This window comes from Diadema antillarum, unplaced genomic scaffold (genome assembly GCF_040938485.1).
Source record: "Diadema antillarum isolate AM-2024a unplaced genomic scaffold, OU_Dant_1.0 scf00000033, whole genome shotgun sequence".
In the NCBI taxonomy this organism is placed as follows: Eukaryota; Metazoa; Echinodermata; class Echinoidea; order Diadematoida; family Diadematidae; genus Diadema; species Diadema antillarum.
The window spans coordinates 2,202,326-2,218,504 of NW_027270922.1; the positions used below are offsets into that span (position 1 = coordinate 2,202,326).

Consider the following 16,179-nt stretch of genomic DNA (forward strand, 5'->3'; position numbering starts at 1 on the left):
CGTCACTTTGTAGCTAGCTGCATCCCTATCAATCCACTCCATATCGATATCATCCTAACTGCGACCAGCCCCAAGAACTGTGTACAAGGAGCGCCCTGCTGGGGTTAATATCATCCTAACCTTTTCCTACCATTTTTTTTTCCGGGGGGGGGGGGGGGGGGGGGGGGGGGACAGGGGGCAGGGGGGGGGGTGGGGGCAAGAAAGTGAAATATTGAAAGTATGACAGTGAACATTTCAGAAGAATAGGACCTGGCATTCAGAGTGGGTAAAGAAGTTCGTATCAATGCAGCTCAGATTAATTTTTGTTCTAGCTCGAACAGTTGATTTTATGAATATGCAAATGAGAGAGCTGATGATAATATCACCTCACAATTTAAATTTCCATTGATTGTCTACCCCCCCCCCCCCAAAAAAAAAAAACAAACAAAAAACAGCAACAACAACAACAACAACAAACAAACAAAAGTGACAAAAATAAAATTTGTCTGCCATCTGGAAGTGCAAAGTATAAAATGTTATTCTTAGCTGAATAACTTCAAAATAATGGTCAGGGTGTATAATAGGATTTGACTGAAAGAGTATAAGACTGGCATTATTGTGCTGGAACAAAAATGCTGATAATTTCAAGCTTTATAGGTTCTAACTACGTTACTTCTAATGGCAAGTTTATTTGAATTTGATCAAATTTTCTTTGCTTCTCATCTATTGTTTATTATTGATTTACATGCCACATTTTTTTCTTTCGTGGAGGTGCGAGAAAATGATTGCTCTGCAGGTGAGCATGAGATCAGTTGCTGAGGAGTGAGACTCTTATCACGCCATATTAGTGTGAGACTTGGTAGGTTTGAAGGTACGGTAGATATGTTCAAAATGCCGAGATATTGAAGGGATGGTATAGGATCCCAGTATTGGTTGAGATGATGATTCAGATTTTAAATTTTTGCAAGATACATGTACCCGGGGCTTAGAAACCAAACCACTGTATGAAAATGTTACAGAGCATACATTTCTAGAGAGGAATTCAAAGTTTATTTGATGAAAATCGATTTTGAAATGGCCGTGATACCCAAAAACACAGTAAAACAAAGTGATCTTTATAAATGATGGGCCCCACCTTTTATTAGGATCACTTTGTTTTGGATTCCTCAACCATTTCAAACCAGTTTTCATCAAATAAAAGTTGAATTCCTCTTAGAATTATAGTATGCTCATTCGTATTTCATTAAGAGGTTTCTCATTTTCTCCCCCCCCAAAAAAAAAAAAAAAATCATCAAAAAACGTTGGAAACCTGAAACCCCATGTCAACCGAAACTATACCAACCCTTTAAACTCTCAGGAAGCACTGTAACCATGGTAACAACATTCTCCTGATTCTCTATCACCAAACCATTAAAGAACTATTAGAGGTTCAACATGGACGACCTAGGAGATCAGACCATGGAGGAAGATCATCTGGAGCTGCAGCAGGAGATCCAGCAAATCCACAGGGTGCTGGGTGAGAGCATCAACGAAGAGGAGGATGACGACGCTTCCTCTGATGATGAGGATGAGGATGACGATTCAGATGATGATGAGGATGTTCTTGTAATGGGTGAGCTTACAGAGCTATAATCTTCAATGGGATTATGTGTAGTTTTTTTGCTTCTAGAGAAAACAAAGACCTCATACCCCCCCAAAAAAAAAACATAAAAAACAAACATGTGAAACAAAAACAAAAAACAAAAACACACACACTCGCGTATACTGAAACACATGGCCATGTTGAAATCTGATACTTTGTTTTTGTTGTTGTAAATTTGAAAATATTCATGGTACTCACATTACAAATGCACACAAAAATACATTGGTCAGAATGTAGGGTGTCTTGTACACTGATATTGTGTTAGATCTATTTGACAAGTGTATAATTGTATTGGAATGATACATGTAGCTAATCTGCCATAGAAATGGACAAGTTAAAGAGGAGACAATTGTGTTGAGAACCAGCATTTTGATTCTATTTTGTTCTTCATTGTAATTATGAAGTATTACTGTGCTGCAGCATGGTTAAACTGTTTATTTATCACCATTCATTTCCAGACCTGGATAAAAATGAACGCATATTAAGAAGTGTAGCCCAACTCCAGAAGAAGGTCAGTATATTATGATGAAGAAAGGTAGTAAATTTGTTGGAGGTTACATTGAAAAATCACAGGGAAGAAGAAAAAACAGTAATAACCAAATAAACCTAGGCTTGGTATTACCTCTCATGGTAAGGCTTAAAAAGATGTACAGTGAATAAGATGTTATCATTGTTTGTTCTTTTTTGTTCTGCTTCTAATGAACACTAGGATTTTTTTCCCCCACCAATTCTTGTTTCAGAATTATATTATTGTTTTTCTTTTCCATCACTGAATATCAAGTACGGTAATAACTATTCAAATAAAGAGAGTGTAACCTAAAGTTTTATCAGACTCTTTTTTTATTTTTCATAGTTAGATAACAAAAAAATAACACTTAAGGGACACTCCAGTGTTAGCAGGAACTGATAGAATTTTATCTTATGGGTAAAAAACAAAAAATTGAAAGGATTATACAGTGGACACCCATTATTACAGAGTCCTTGGGCACTGGCAGTTTTCTTTCATTATATCAAAATTTAGTTTCAACTTAACAAATAAACAATAAAAGACATAGAGGGGATAATGTTGCAGCCTGGATTTTTTCTTTTCGTTATGATCGTAGTTTCGTTATAACTGTGCTTGTTATAACGGGAGTGCACTGTAGTAAATAAATGAAAACACTGAAAATGCAATCTTCCAATTTTAGGCAAGCACTAAAAATTTCTTATTCTTTGGCCATACCATCTTATTTAACTGTTTACTCAACATCAATGTCTGCTGTTTTATCACGAGGTTACATGGTATCAGGTTGCATGTCATATTAAGTTTTGTTGTGTATTGAGCGTAGATCAGCATAGAGATCTCTCCTGCTACCAGCCATCACCTTGACATGCCTGCCGAGCCCCCCAGGGACCTGGAGCCGACGGCTGAGAATCTTCTGCAGCTGAACCTGAGCTACCAGGACCAGCTGTGCAGTGTGCTTGATCTCATCAAGGAGGTCAGACAAAAGAACCACATCACTCAGGTAATGCCCCCCCCCCACCTCATCACCTTCCACTCTCCCCCCCCCCCATCACAATTACACAAGACTTCATAGATTTGTCACCTACAGCTTTAATCATTAAAGATGTGATTTTTTTGCCTCTTTCTCGCTCTCTCTCTTTTTTTAATAAACTAAAACATAATGATGCTACATTACACGAAATATACTATTATTTCAATGTTTGTAATATATTCATACATTTTGTTTGGAAATGAAAGTTAAAGAGAAATGAATGAATGAATAGTTCTCAAAAGGGCTCAAAATTTATCTTCCACAATTTGGAATTTGCTAGCAATATATTTAAAAGCTGTAAAAAGAAGGCTGACACTACATGCCAGAATAATGAGTTGTTTTGGAGCATGTTTAGATCAGAAGTGTGTAGTAATGAAAGTCGGTGTATGTGACCCTTTTTCTTGAAGCGGCCACCCCATTCAGTAGTGGATAGATAGAATGCTCTTAGTACGTGATGATCAAAACATGCCATATCAGTGAATATGGTCTATGTTGTACATTATGTTTAAATCAAAGAAATGTTCTTCTAAATTGCAGGTTCTCAATCTGATGTGTATTTCCCATTAGCCCTAACCAGACCAGGCTTTTGGGCTGTTCTGTGGCTGGGGGAGGGATGAATCACCCCCCCCCCCCCCACCCAAGATCTCGGCCGTCGATTGCACAATTGCCATGAAAATTGGCACATAACGTACATCACCTGTGACATAATCTGCCAAACTATTAAACAAGAAATTGAAATTTTCATTATATTGATTAATTATGCGACCTACATGTTATATGCATAGAATTGTACATCTTGCTCTAAATCAGAAAATAAAGCTCCTAGAATCCTAATTTTTGGTGATAACATTGCTTGTAGCATTCCTCACAATGTACTTGAAAAAAAATCTGGTATCAAAATTAATTTCTTATGTATTGTATTTTTTAAATGAATTTCTTATGTATTTTTTTTGTTGTATTATTTTTTCACAAAATTTGTGACAGGACCTATTTTAAGCATAATAATGCTAAAATTAATTGATGTCAGCCAATAAAAGTGAAAATAAACATATCTTTTGAATAAGGTGAGAAAATTCCATTCACATCAGACTTTGTACTCAAAATCATGTTTTTGAGCCATTTTCAGTCTGACAGGCTTGTATGAAAGGTAATGCAGCGCCGTAACGGTATGCCCGATATTCCCTAAAATGGTGTCGTAAGATGTGTGAGACTTGAAAGTAAAAAGTCAGCAAATGGCTTGGTCAAAAAAATTCACGCAGTGGAATAGTCGTGGAAAATGTCGGGGGGGGGGGGTTGGTTCACCCCCAACTGTTTTAAGGTTAAAGTTCTTTTATTCTAGTGGTATTAGTGTGACCATGGAGCTAGGTGTGACACAGCTCCTGCATATTAATTATGCCAGTTCAATACAAGTAAATTGTAGCTGCACTTTCTGTAGTTGATACTATCAGCAAAAAAAAGAAAAAAAGAAAATAAAATAAAAAAAGGTCGACGATTTGTGTGAATTCATGTATCAGTACTATAACTTGATCTTTGGAGTGATCTCTATATGTGGAGTTGCTTAAAAAGGTCCACTTGGCATGTGAGTAATGTGTCTGAAACCTTTTGACAGAAACTAATGTAGGCAAGAGATTTAAAGAAAACACACACACATAAGTGATTGGCAGGTCATCTTTTCTCTTTGACTTTGAATGCAGAAAAAAGTGTCTGAAAAGACCAGCTCCTTGATCAAAGGAACGAGGCCCATGTTGCACTTTCAGAAACACTACTTTTCTGGAGAGAGAATGCAGGTAAGTTTTAAGTTTAACATGATTTCTCTGCTCAACACTTTGTCTGGTGTGTAGATGCTAACCAAAGGTCTTACACTATGATATGTCACTGAGGAGTAGACGTTGTCAGTTATTTCTACGGAGAACTTCTTTGAGTTGTCCTGTCTGCTGATTCTTGTCTACATATATATAATGGCTAATTCCAACTTTAAAGTCCCAGCGCTTGTGTGAGCATCAATATTAAAGCGTGTTCCAAGAAGTGCTGTTTAGATCTCCAAGGAACATAGTTTGGTTTACAGCAGTGCCATCACAATTCCCCTGATTTGCTTCAATAAACATGTCATACATTTCCACATATAATAATAATAATAATAATAATAATAATAATAATATTAAATAATAATAATAATAATAATAATAATAATAATAATAATAATAATAATAATAATAATAATAATAATATTAAATAATAATATTAGTAATAATTATTATTATTATTATTATTATCATTATTATCATTATTATTATTATTGTTGTTGTTATTATTGTCTCTATCTTCACAAGATATCTCTTGGAGATCAATATCACATCAAGTTCCATCCTGGAACCTTAGACTTTCTACTACTTTTCTCAGGATTGGCGCCGTCCCCAGCAATGCTTCTTTTGGAGCATTGTTCCGAGTGCTCCAACGACAATAGGGATCACCTTCGTTTCAAATTATTATTATAATTATTATTATTATTATTATTATTATTATTATTATTATTGCTGTTGTTATTTGATTAGTATCATTACAGATCAGCAATTGAAATCTTACAAATTCCATTTTAGAGGGAGACAATTTTAAGAAAATTCACACCACAATAATGTTATTATTATCATTATTATCATATTCCTTAAGTTATAATTTTCCACCAGTGATACTAACATTCAAAATGAACTTTGAAGAGCTTAATGAGAAACATTCATGCAAAAAGTATGTTCAACTTGTTCCTAGTTCGAATGCATTTTATGTAATTGCAATGTATTGTGGCCTTTGGCTACGATTTTGAAAGTTTTACCAATTATTTAACCATTCCGATGATAATAATAATGATTATGTGTTTGATCTTGTGCTGTCTCTCCTATTGAAGACTGCTCCACTAAGTGACGAGGCAAAGCAGATCAAAGCGCATGAAATTCAAAATCCTTTGTTGGGCAACTAAGAACATGTAAGTGACTGAGCACATTTTCTATTGATACTAGTTTTGCCATCATCATACTTTGTAATCAATGATCATCATCATGCCCATACTGTACATGTAATCCTCATCAATAATCATTCGTGTGATCAAACTATATTCCCTAAATTATTATTAACCATCATTACGACCTTTCACCCCCACCGATCCTCACTGTCATCATAATTATTCACCTATATACCATCCACACGCTCACATGTTCACTCTCTTTCTTTCTTTCTCTTTCCCGTTCTCTTCTCTTTCCTTCACTTTTTATTCCATGAGCATCACGTTGGATACCCTTGTTTTCTTTTATTGTATTGATATCTTTCATAATTGATTGCTCAACAGTCAAACTTTGTGCTTATTCCTGGCAATCGTTTTGTGTGGAAATTAAAAGATGTAACAGACATGATTTTGTTACGGATGTATTAATATTAACGAAAATTGTTGAAAATAGTTATAGCACTAAGTAATACCATATTATTACAATGTTAATGAAGCTGCTGAAAATTGATGTACTGGTAAAGAAACTGCCATGCAGACGGTAAATAAGATCATATCAAATGTCAAATGTCAAATGTCAAATGTCAAATGTCAAATGTCAAATGTCAAATGTCAAATGTCAAATGTCAAATGTCAAATGTCAAATGTCAAATGTCAAATGTCAAATGTCAAATGTCAAATGTCAAATCAAATCAAGTCCAGTCCAATCCAATCCAATCCAATCCAATCCAGTCCAATCCAATCAGAATTGCTTGCATTGCTTTCACCACTTTGACTATGGGTAGTCAGTGGATTCTCTCTGACTGCTCCATGGAATCTCCTTAATTTTAATGAGTGACATGTTTAGGCATTGAAGCAACCCTGTTCATTTTACAATCTTGGAGCATAACTTTGAGTCCATGCATACCGGATCATTTCCAACATTGCCCTTACTTGCTTTCCTGTTTATGAAGATTGTGCTCACTTTCTGTCAACGTCAATTGCTGTTCCGCAGGGACGGAGGAAGAAGACACTGCCCTCTACGAGGGAGTGCGTAACGACGGGCTCCAGCGGTGCATGCAGCCACTGATGGCCAGGCAGGAGCTGCTGTTTGGGAAGCGACAAGCAGCTGAGGAGGAGGAGAAGAGGGCCCTCACCAAGGAGATCAACAGCATCATTGAAAAACTGGAGGAGATGAAGTAAGGGGGAGATTTTTGAATGAACTTTGGCCTTTTTTTAATGTCATTTTATTCTATAGCCAGTAGGAAAGAAATTAGCCCATTGAGGACGGGCTGATTTTGCTACAGCACGCATTTCCCATATACACCTGCCTGAGTATACTCGGGACTCGTCCTCAACGGGTTAAATGCTTACAGAGCAAACAGCCACAAGGCCAAAAATTCTGTGCCATTGGATCTACTGTACGCAATGAGTGCCATACGTAATATGGGCACATGTGCTACCATGGCTGACTAGGGACTTTAACTGATGATGACCTTGCAAGTGAGAGCTCATTCAGAGCTGAATCTTTGAAGTAAGCGGGTTTATGTATTAGGTTCACCTTAAGAAAATTCTAAAAATCATGCATCATATGATGTTTTGAAGAGGTACCTAAGCTGCTTAACATAATTCCCTCATAGTCGGTGTAAATATCAGGGTTTGCTTTACAGGACCATATTGTGAAAGTTCTGCATCCCTTTCACTGACAGAGACCTTAGTTAATGACATCATGGCATGGTTGTGTGCATCAGCTGACATTATAGAATGGGTCGGGAGAATCCTGCAATCTTATTAGTCAAGAGCCATGTATCAATTTTTACTGGCAGCATGCTTTATAAAGACACAGTAAACATTTTGCCATGTGTACTTGTAACAAAGAATTCACACACTTAGCAGGCTTTTGTACACTTACGTGTGCACATAGCAGGAGATGGCTTGCTGTTCATATAAAAATTACAAGTAGCCTTTGTTCTTGCACTTGGCAAGCGTTCGCACACTTGGCAAGAGATGGCTAGCCATTAATCAATACCATGCATCAGTAAAAATTGTCATGCATCATTTATTATTATAGAATGGGTAGCGAGAATCCTGCGATCTGATTGGTCGAGAGCTATGTGTTGATTTTTACTGGCCGCACGCTACGTACGCTGAGTCACAGTGGTAAACATGTTATCGCGCACTTGTAGCAAGAGTACGCGTACTTGTAACAAAGGTTTGCGCACTAAGCAAGCGTTCGCGCACTCAGGTTGGCCATGCGTCCAGTAAATACTGATGCATGGCTGGCCGTGCGTCCAGTAAAAACTGATGCATGCTCGTTTACGGCAAGCCAAAAGGAAATGCATCCAGTAATTTTGTCATCGGGTAACACGATAGAAAAATGGGTTTTTGACAAGAAAATTACCCATTCTATAAATCAGATGATGCACATGTCTTTTCGTGCGTCAGTCGGAATATAGTGTGCATGCGGTAACTGTGGAATTTAGCCTAAACCCACTCGGCTTCGCCTCGTGGGTTAAGCATTCCATAGTTACCTTATGCACACAATTCCGACTGACGCACTCAGACCTGTGCGTCATTTGTATACTGATGCATGGTTTCATCTATGGCAAGCCAAAAAGAAAGATTTGCAAATTGTCAGAAATACAATAAAAACAATGGATTTCGGGCAAAATGAGGGGTGGGGGGTGGGGTGGGTGTTTGACCTTGATTACCTCCCCCCCAAAAAAAAAACAAAAACAAAAACAAAACAAAACAAAACAAAACAAAACTGAAAAGTGTTCCGCGGCCCCTGCTGTGCATGCAGTAACTATGGAATTTAGCCTAAACCCATATGGCTTATTGAGCATTCCATAGTTACCTTGTGAATTCAATTCCTACCGACGCATTCAGACCTGTGTATCATTTATATGCTGTGATGTCTTTTTGTGAAATTAAGCACAATTACCGGTAGTGATTTGATTCTCGTCAGCCTGGAGCCTGAAGATCCAGTCTCAATTTAAACTCATATGAGAGTACTTTCCGAATACTTCATTCAGAGTTAATGTTAGATAACAGTCTCTTTTTACACGTATTTGCAGAGAGTAATTTCGTCATTCAAAACCTTTTCATTTGTCTTTATTCTCGTGCTCTAAAATTCAAAGGCTTTGTAGAGTAATTGTGATTGAGATATTACAGTGCACATATATCTACCTCATTGCAGTAAAGACAGGAGCTTACTGCAAATTTCGTATGATATTATGATATTGTGCATAAAATCTTTGAACAAATGCTGTCGATATTCATATCATTTCTGTCCAGTACCACTGCCAAGGAAGAAGAGCTACTTGGTGACAGACTGCGGGACGTAGATTGGCTGAAGATTTCATCACTTCATGTAAGTCTTAGGGCATATGAGTGGTCGACTGTGTCTAAACTTTTTGTCCTGTTCGTATCACAAATGATATGAACTGTCCTTATGAAAAATAATGCATTGTGGCAGCTTCCATATCAAGCAAGTAATTAAGAATACAATCATTTCTTTCTCTAGTGATTTTTTTTTTAAAATAACAAACGTTTTATGGGTGATAGCACATGAAGAGTGATTTGTCATCAGTGATGGATCTATTAGGGAGCGTGTAAGGGGTTTTAAAAGAATGCTTTGTGTTCCTTGTTTGTTTTGTTTTTTTTTGTTTTTCTGTTTGGGAGAGAAGTGGCAGCCAAAAAAAAAATGTAAAGGCTTTTCTTTCTTTCTTTTTTTTTTTTTTTGCAGGTCAGCTGATTTTAGGAGAGAAGTGGCAGCAGAAAATCTGAAGACTTTTTTTTTTTCTCTTTGCTTTTCAGCTGATTTTGGGAGCTGACAAAAGTGGCAGCAAAATGTGAGAAGTAGCAGCAAAAAAAAAAAGTGAAAACTTTTTTTTTGTTTTTTGCTTATCAGCTTATTTTAGGAGAGTGGCAGCAGAAAATCTCAAGACTTTTTTTTTCTATCATTGCTTGTTAGCTGATTTTGGTAGAGATGTGACAGAAAAAACCTGGGAAGACTTTTGTTTTTTCTTTTTATTGCTTGCCATCATCCATTGTCATAGGATCAACCCCTGCCAAAGCTGACAGGTGTAGGAGTTTAGGAAATAATCTTTTCTCATTTCCTTCTCCTGGCCCCATCTTTAACAGCTGAATGGGCTAAGGACCAGCGTCGAGTGTCAGCTGCACTGGCAGAACCACCTTCACCCCTCCATCAGGAATGGTCCCTGGTCTGCGGAAGAAGAGAGGCGGCTGGATGAGATTGTGGAGGAGCATCAGGGGCGGGACTGGAAAACCATCGCCGAAAAATTGGGAGTAAGCCAGTCTTTCAAAACGTTTTCATCAAAACCTATCTTAAAGGGGGAAGTTTTTACAGACATGCATGTGGTTTGAGTGAATGCAGCAATATTAGTAGAAGGCATCATTGAAAGTTTGAGGAAAATCTGACAATCTGAAATACATATTTCCTTGATGATTTTTTTTTTTGTGTGTCAAATACAAAACATATGCATGCAATTGCTCCAAGGAATATCTGTTTCAATTCACATCTGTATTACTCACCTTCTTTGCCCATTTGACTATTATATTTGTATTTACAAGAAAAGTGGTTGAAGAATCCGTAATGTTTTGTAAATCTTAACCTGTTGAGGACGGTTTGATTTTGCTAACACGCATTTCCCATAGATGCTTGCCCAAGTATACTCGGGACTCGTCCTCAACGGGTTAATATTGGGTCCATGATCATTTCCTTTTCCCCCCATTTTCATCTTTAGACTAATAGAGCTGCATTTCAGTGCTTCACAAAGTACCAGGAACGTGAAATATTGGCGTACACAAGAAGGTAATTATCACTGATGCCATCTCTATCCATGAAGACTCAGATAATGTGTCGTCTTCTTTTGCCGTTAAATGCTCCGGACGTAATGGAATCTTTCAAAGTGTTCTGTGTACATCTTGATGAAATGAATTCAGCTTGGTTCCTTACCATGGACGTGTAATGGCAAATTTTGTCCTTGTGCCGGAAGAAGCACCGGTAAGGGGCAAGCAAAATGTAATACTCTGAGGGCATGTGTCGCTAGCTGCAGTCACATTGGCAAAAGATTTGCGAAGGTCAATATTATGCAGTCTTCGCAATCTGTGTTGTCATTCATCCATACTGGTAGCCAAACTTTTCAGTCTTTTAAGTTCTAGTAGTCTGGGTCACCAGTGTATGTGTGCAAGAAAGAAGAACCATATAACCATGTGTTGTAACTATGTGTCAGATGAGATGTAGATATGGAAACTATAATTTTCAATTCTCCTTTTAGTTTTGTCTACTACATAGGATGTCTTCTAGTTGCCTCCGGAAAAAAACTTAAAGTTTATTTGTCCGTTGCCTGTGGAAATCCCTGGGATCTTGTGTTTCAGAAAGTCACAATAGCAGGCTAACTCCATTTTAAAAATGTACCCATTATACAAATATTAATGAATGTGTACTGCAATAGAAGATTATTTGAAAATGTACCAGTACGTTTTCTCCCAAATCTTTGGCCATAATGTCATGATTTCATGTTCAGTATCCTTGTCATAACCTTCATACAATGTATTAGTCCCTTTACCCAAGAATTTATCTAATTTGCTTTTTTTTTTGCATACAATTTTTATGTATTTCTTTTTTTTTCACATACTGCTCATTTTCTGGCGTATTGAAACCGTCAAAGTAAAAAATATGTTTGTGTTTTGTTTTTCTTTTCTTTGAGTGTGGAGATATGGAGTGCAGGAAAGTACTTTGTTTTGAAACTGAATACATGTTTTTTTTCTTTTTAAAAAAAATCATTTCTATCATCCATCTCTTTACTTCCTGCTATGCTGTCCAGACCTTTCACTAGGGAAGAGGATGCCCTTCTCTCGGAACTGGTCAGACGATTCAGGATTGGATCTCAGATTCACTTCAACAAAGGTACAGTAGGGAGCAGTTTTTGTAAGTGCAAGACTTATGCTGTGTTTAACACCATGTTCCTGACGACCAGGGCAGCCCAGTTTTGCCTGAAACGTAATGCGCCATGGATAGATGGGATATTCTCCTGCTTTTTCCCCTCTGAATTCTAGTCTTGTTTGTTCCAGTCCTCCCTCCTGTAAACATGTTGATTATCAGACGCCGTACAGGCTAAGCTACATATTACTTTCCATTGCGTCCCACTACGCACTGCCTCCAAGTTTTGTGACAGCCGGTTATGTACTGTCACACTTTGTTACATCCACCCTGTTTTATCACGGCCTACAAAGTTTCTCATCAGCACCGGGACTGCAATAGGAGCTTTTTTTGACAGTCTAAAAATATAACACGGGCATCCCTCCCAATCACTGGCTGTCATGTTTGCCCCCTGTGTTGTCTCACATCCATTCCGTTTTGTCCGTGGCGGCCTGAAACGGGACTGCTGTGGCTGCAGGGAACATGGTGTCAACGCAGCATAATGTGAAGAAACCCCTCCTCTGATCTATCTCTCTATCAGCTTACACATCCATTTGATGTGAGCGTTTGGTTTTTAGCTCACCTGAGCTGAACGCTCAAGTGAGCTATTGCAATCGCTCTTCGTCCGTCGTCCGTCGTGCGTAATCTTTTTACATTTTCATCTGTTTCTTGAGAACCTCATCACCGATTTTCACCAAACTTAGCAGGTAGCATCTGTAGGGGGATAGGGTCTCAATTTGTTCAAATGGGGGCCCAACTCCCCAAATTAAGGAATCTTTAAAAATCTTCTTCTCTAGATCCAGAAGTGATAGAGCTCAGTTACTACTATGAGCTAGTACATTGATGGCTGTAGTTTCATGTTTGTTCATTGTAGAATCAGGGATGTCCCTCTTGGGACCCAGGGGAGGGGGATGGTGAGGGTACCTAATGGGGCCAAAATTGTACATTTTCATCTTCTTCTTGAGAACCCCATGACCAATTTTTACCAAACTTGGCAGGTAGCATCCCTAGGGAGATACGCTAGATCTCAATATGTTCAAGTGGACACCATGCCCCACCTGGGTGCCTCCAGGGACCCCAACCCCCCCCCCCCCCCCCTCAAATTTAGGAATCTTTAGAAATTTTCTTCTCTAGAACCAGAAATGATAGAGCTCAGTAATTACTATGAGTTCGTACAATTGGATGACTGTAGTGTTAGGTTTGTTCATGGCGGAATTAGGGGGTTCCCCTTGGGACCCAGGGGAGGGGGGTGGGGAAGATTCTGGACATAATGACCCATGGTTCCCTGGAAGTTACAGCAATATTGCTCTCATTTCAACAACTTTCCAAATGATGTAAAATAGCTCACTGCATTTGTATTTTTGTCTTCATAAGTTATATTTATTTGATAGCCTATTCACCTGCTGAAGACATGTTCCTAGTATACTTGGGCAGGTGTCTTTGGGAAATGTGTTTTATAGCAAAATAATAAAGAAAATAAGAAAAATATTTAAGGTTGAAAATAAAATTGAATGGTGGTTTGAAGTATTTTATGGAACAATAAGACAGGCGGATTCCAGCATTTCAGTGACTATAGGGTGCAGTCCAGGATTGATGTATGCAATGCTGATGTGTAACAGAACTTGTCATCTCTGTGAATGTGCTTTTTACCACAGTGGCCTATTTCATGGATCAGAGAGACAGAAGAAAGATTCATGAACGGTGGATCAAGAAGTTGGACCCAAGGTGCAGGTCGGGATTCTGGACGAGAGAAGAGGACGAGGTAAAGTCTGACCGTTGACGTGCAGGAAATAGTAAAGGCCAGGGTAGGACCCTCTGTTTTGAGTCAGTCAGTGTCATGATGTTAAAGTGCTGTTTTACTAGTGGCTTCACCAATCATACCCTGAAGGAAGACTGGCTAGGGGAATCATGGAAGATACGCAAGTTTCATGAACGGATTAGATTGAAGCATGAGACCTTCCTTTGTATGTAGGTTGTTATCGGTCCTTCTTTACTTTGAGAAAGAAATGCAAAGCAGCAGTCATGTATGTTTGTTCCTCCATATATTATCAGGGCTGCCAACATTGGAAACTAGTTGAGAGTGAGACTCCCATAGGCCAATGCTGTAATTTAGGAGTCAAAATGAGTGAGATCAATAGAAATGCATGCAAATGAAATAAAGTTTTAGAGTGAGAAAGGACCAAAATGAGTGAGTCTCACTCTCAGTGAGTGAGAGTTGGCAGCCCTGTATTACCATGTACTGGAGGAGAAATTCATGCATGGATATTCTGGGTGTTTTGCTCCGGCAGTGTCTGCGGAAAGGCTTGGAGCAGCATGGACTCAAGTGGTACAAGGTGGCACAAGGAGTGGAAGGCAGATCGTCAGCACAGTGCCGTGACAGGTGGGAGACCACAGCCGCATTACAGGGGCATTCCACACGATTTTCATAATTTCACATTATATATATTACATAAATTGACATTTTCATGTATAGATTTGTAGAATTTATTTGTGGTCCTTGAGCAGAGAAGCCATTACTTTGAAGAACCTTAAACAAATTTACAGTAACCAATGATGATGACATAGGAGGCTCGCATATTTCAGAAATGTAGCAGTGTAATTCCATTACAATACCGCTTTGCTTAACAAGTTCACCTGTGTATGATTTATGCATACCTTCTTCTTTTGTTCTGCTTCCTTGAACCCCACCTCATGAATTCTTATAGTGAGGCTGCCATGTCATCATCCTTGTTCATTGCAATTTGTTATAAATTTTGAAAACATTTTTATTCTTCATCCCAATCACTATAAATGTGACCCACTACAACAAAAGGATCCGAAAGTCGGGGGAAGACAATTTTCTGAAAATGGCATGACGTTATCCCTATCTTCTCCTACTTTAATTTCATACATAGCCCATCTCATAAAAGTACTCGTTTGCGGAGATATCAATGATTTTATCAGTGCATGTCAAGTGGTTGAGGAAATCAGATTTTGAGAAAAACGCCTTCAAAGTTGTCCTTCCAATGCTCTAATGGTCAAGGGTAGGCGAGACAGTTTGCACCGCTCGACAATAGAAGGCACGCTCCTAGCGACCTCCGCCATGTTCATTCAAGCTTAGTGCCAGCAGTCCATGCACGACCAATCGGTAATCAGGATGCCACGCACTGACCAATAAGATTACTCCCTCATTGCTAGGGGCGGAGTCTAGCTGCGGTGCTAAATCCAAATCTTCAGACACGTTTCTCTTACATTTAAAGTCGGAAAATCATGACCCAGAAAAACTCTGATTTCTTGCCTTTTCTTTGATCATTTACCTTCGAAATTTCGACAGATGATGAACAAAACATTAGACTACAAATTTATGCAAAAAACAGAAATCCGATTGTTTTGACCAATTTTTATGATGTGACTTCAAACTCGATTTTCTCGGCTCTGCCGTCAGCGACTTTAGGATCCTTTTGTTGTAGCGGGTCACAAATTCTAAAATTCAGTACTCAATATAACTAATATTTATGCTTGTTCAATGTAAAGTCGGAAAATCATCCGGAGGTTTCCTTTAATACTTGCACCATCTCCACTTTCCTTAACTCTACAGTCTATACTCCCTGCATGCCATATTCTGAGACTGCAACGCATTCCTGGTTTGGGAAAACAAATGTTTTTCAAATCCATGTAACTTTTCACAAATTTTGTTATGCTGGACATGCAGTGAGCAGAGTTGTAGAAAAAATACCAAGCTTTGCTGTAATGTAAATTCTATGACACATTTATGATTATTTTTCTTGCAAAGTGAGTGGTAGCTACATAATCGTACAGGCCTGACTTTTGCGCACAAAACCATTGAAGAAACTTAGAATTTGCATGAAAATCCAGTCGGGAACACCCCTTGATATTCAGTCACCATCGTTTAATCCCCTGACTTCACATCAAATTCTTTAAATCATGGGCTAATCTGAGCAATTCTGAAATTTTTTCATGAAAAATATAATGTGCTCTTGTTTACTCACTGTGCAATGATTTTCAGTTTGGAGATAGTATGTTGTATTTGGTCCATGATTGGTTTGAAAGAGAACATATACATGCAAGGAGTCCAGGTGTGTTACTGGTATCCGTAAGGTCTGTC

At 38.3% G+C, this 16,179-nt stretch overlaps 1 protein-coding gene across 1 annotated transcript in view; it reads left to right on the forward strand.

Annotated features, from left to right (window-relative positions):
* The first annotated feature begins 1,433 nt into the window (after positions 1-1,433).
* The window catches only part of LOC139743166 (uncharacterized), a 36,500-nt gene continuing 21,754 nt past the window's right edge, over positions 1,434-16,179 (forward strand). The window contains exons 1-12 of the mRNA XM_071653677.1: positions 1,434-1,591; positions 2,080-2,132; positions 2,950-3,126; positions 4,851-4,943; positions 6,127-6,133; positions 7,143-7,326; positions 9,425-9,500; positions 10,274-10,438; positions 10,897-10,964; positions 11,980-12,062; positions 13,730-13,836; positions 14,363-14,454. Of these exons, the coding sequence (XP_071509778.1) occupies positions 1,438-1,591; positions 2,080-2,132; positions 2,950-3,126; positions 4,851-4,943; positions 6,127-6,133; positions 7,143-7,326; positions 9,425-9,500; positions 10,274-10,438; positions 10,897-10,964; positions 11,980-12,062; positions 13,730-13,836; positions 14,363-14,454 (1,259 nt within the window). The 5' untranslated portion in view covers positions 1,434-1,437. The remainder of the gene's footprint in view (positions 1,592-2,079; positions 2,133-2,949; positions 3,127-4,850; positions 4,944-6,126; positions 6,134-7,142; positions 7,327-9,424; positions 9,501-10,273; positions 10,439-10,896; positions 10,965-11,979; positions 12,063-13,729; positions 13,837-14,362; positions 14,455-16,179) is intronic.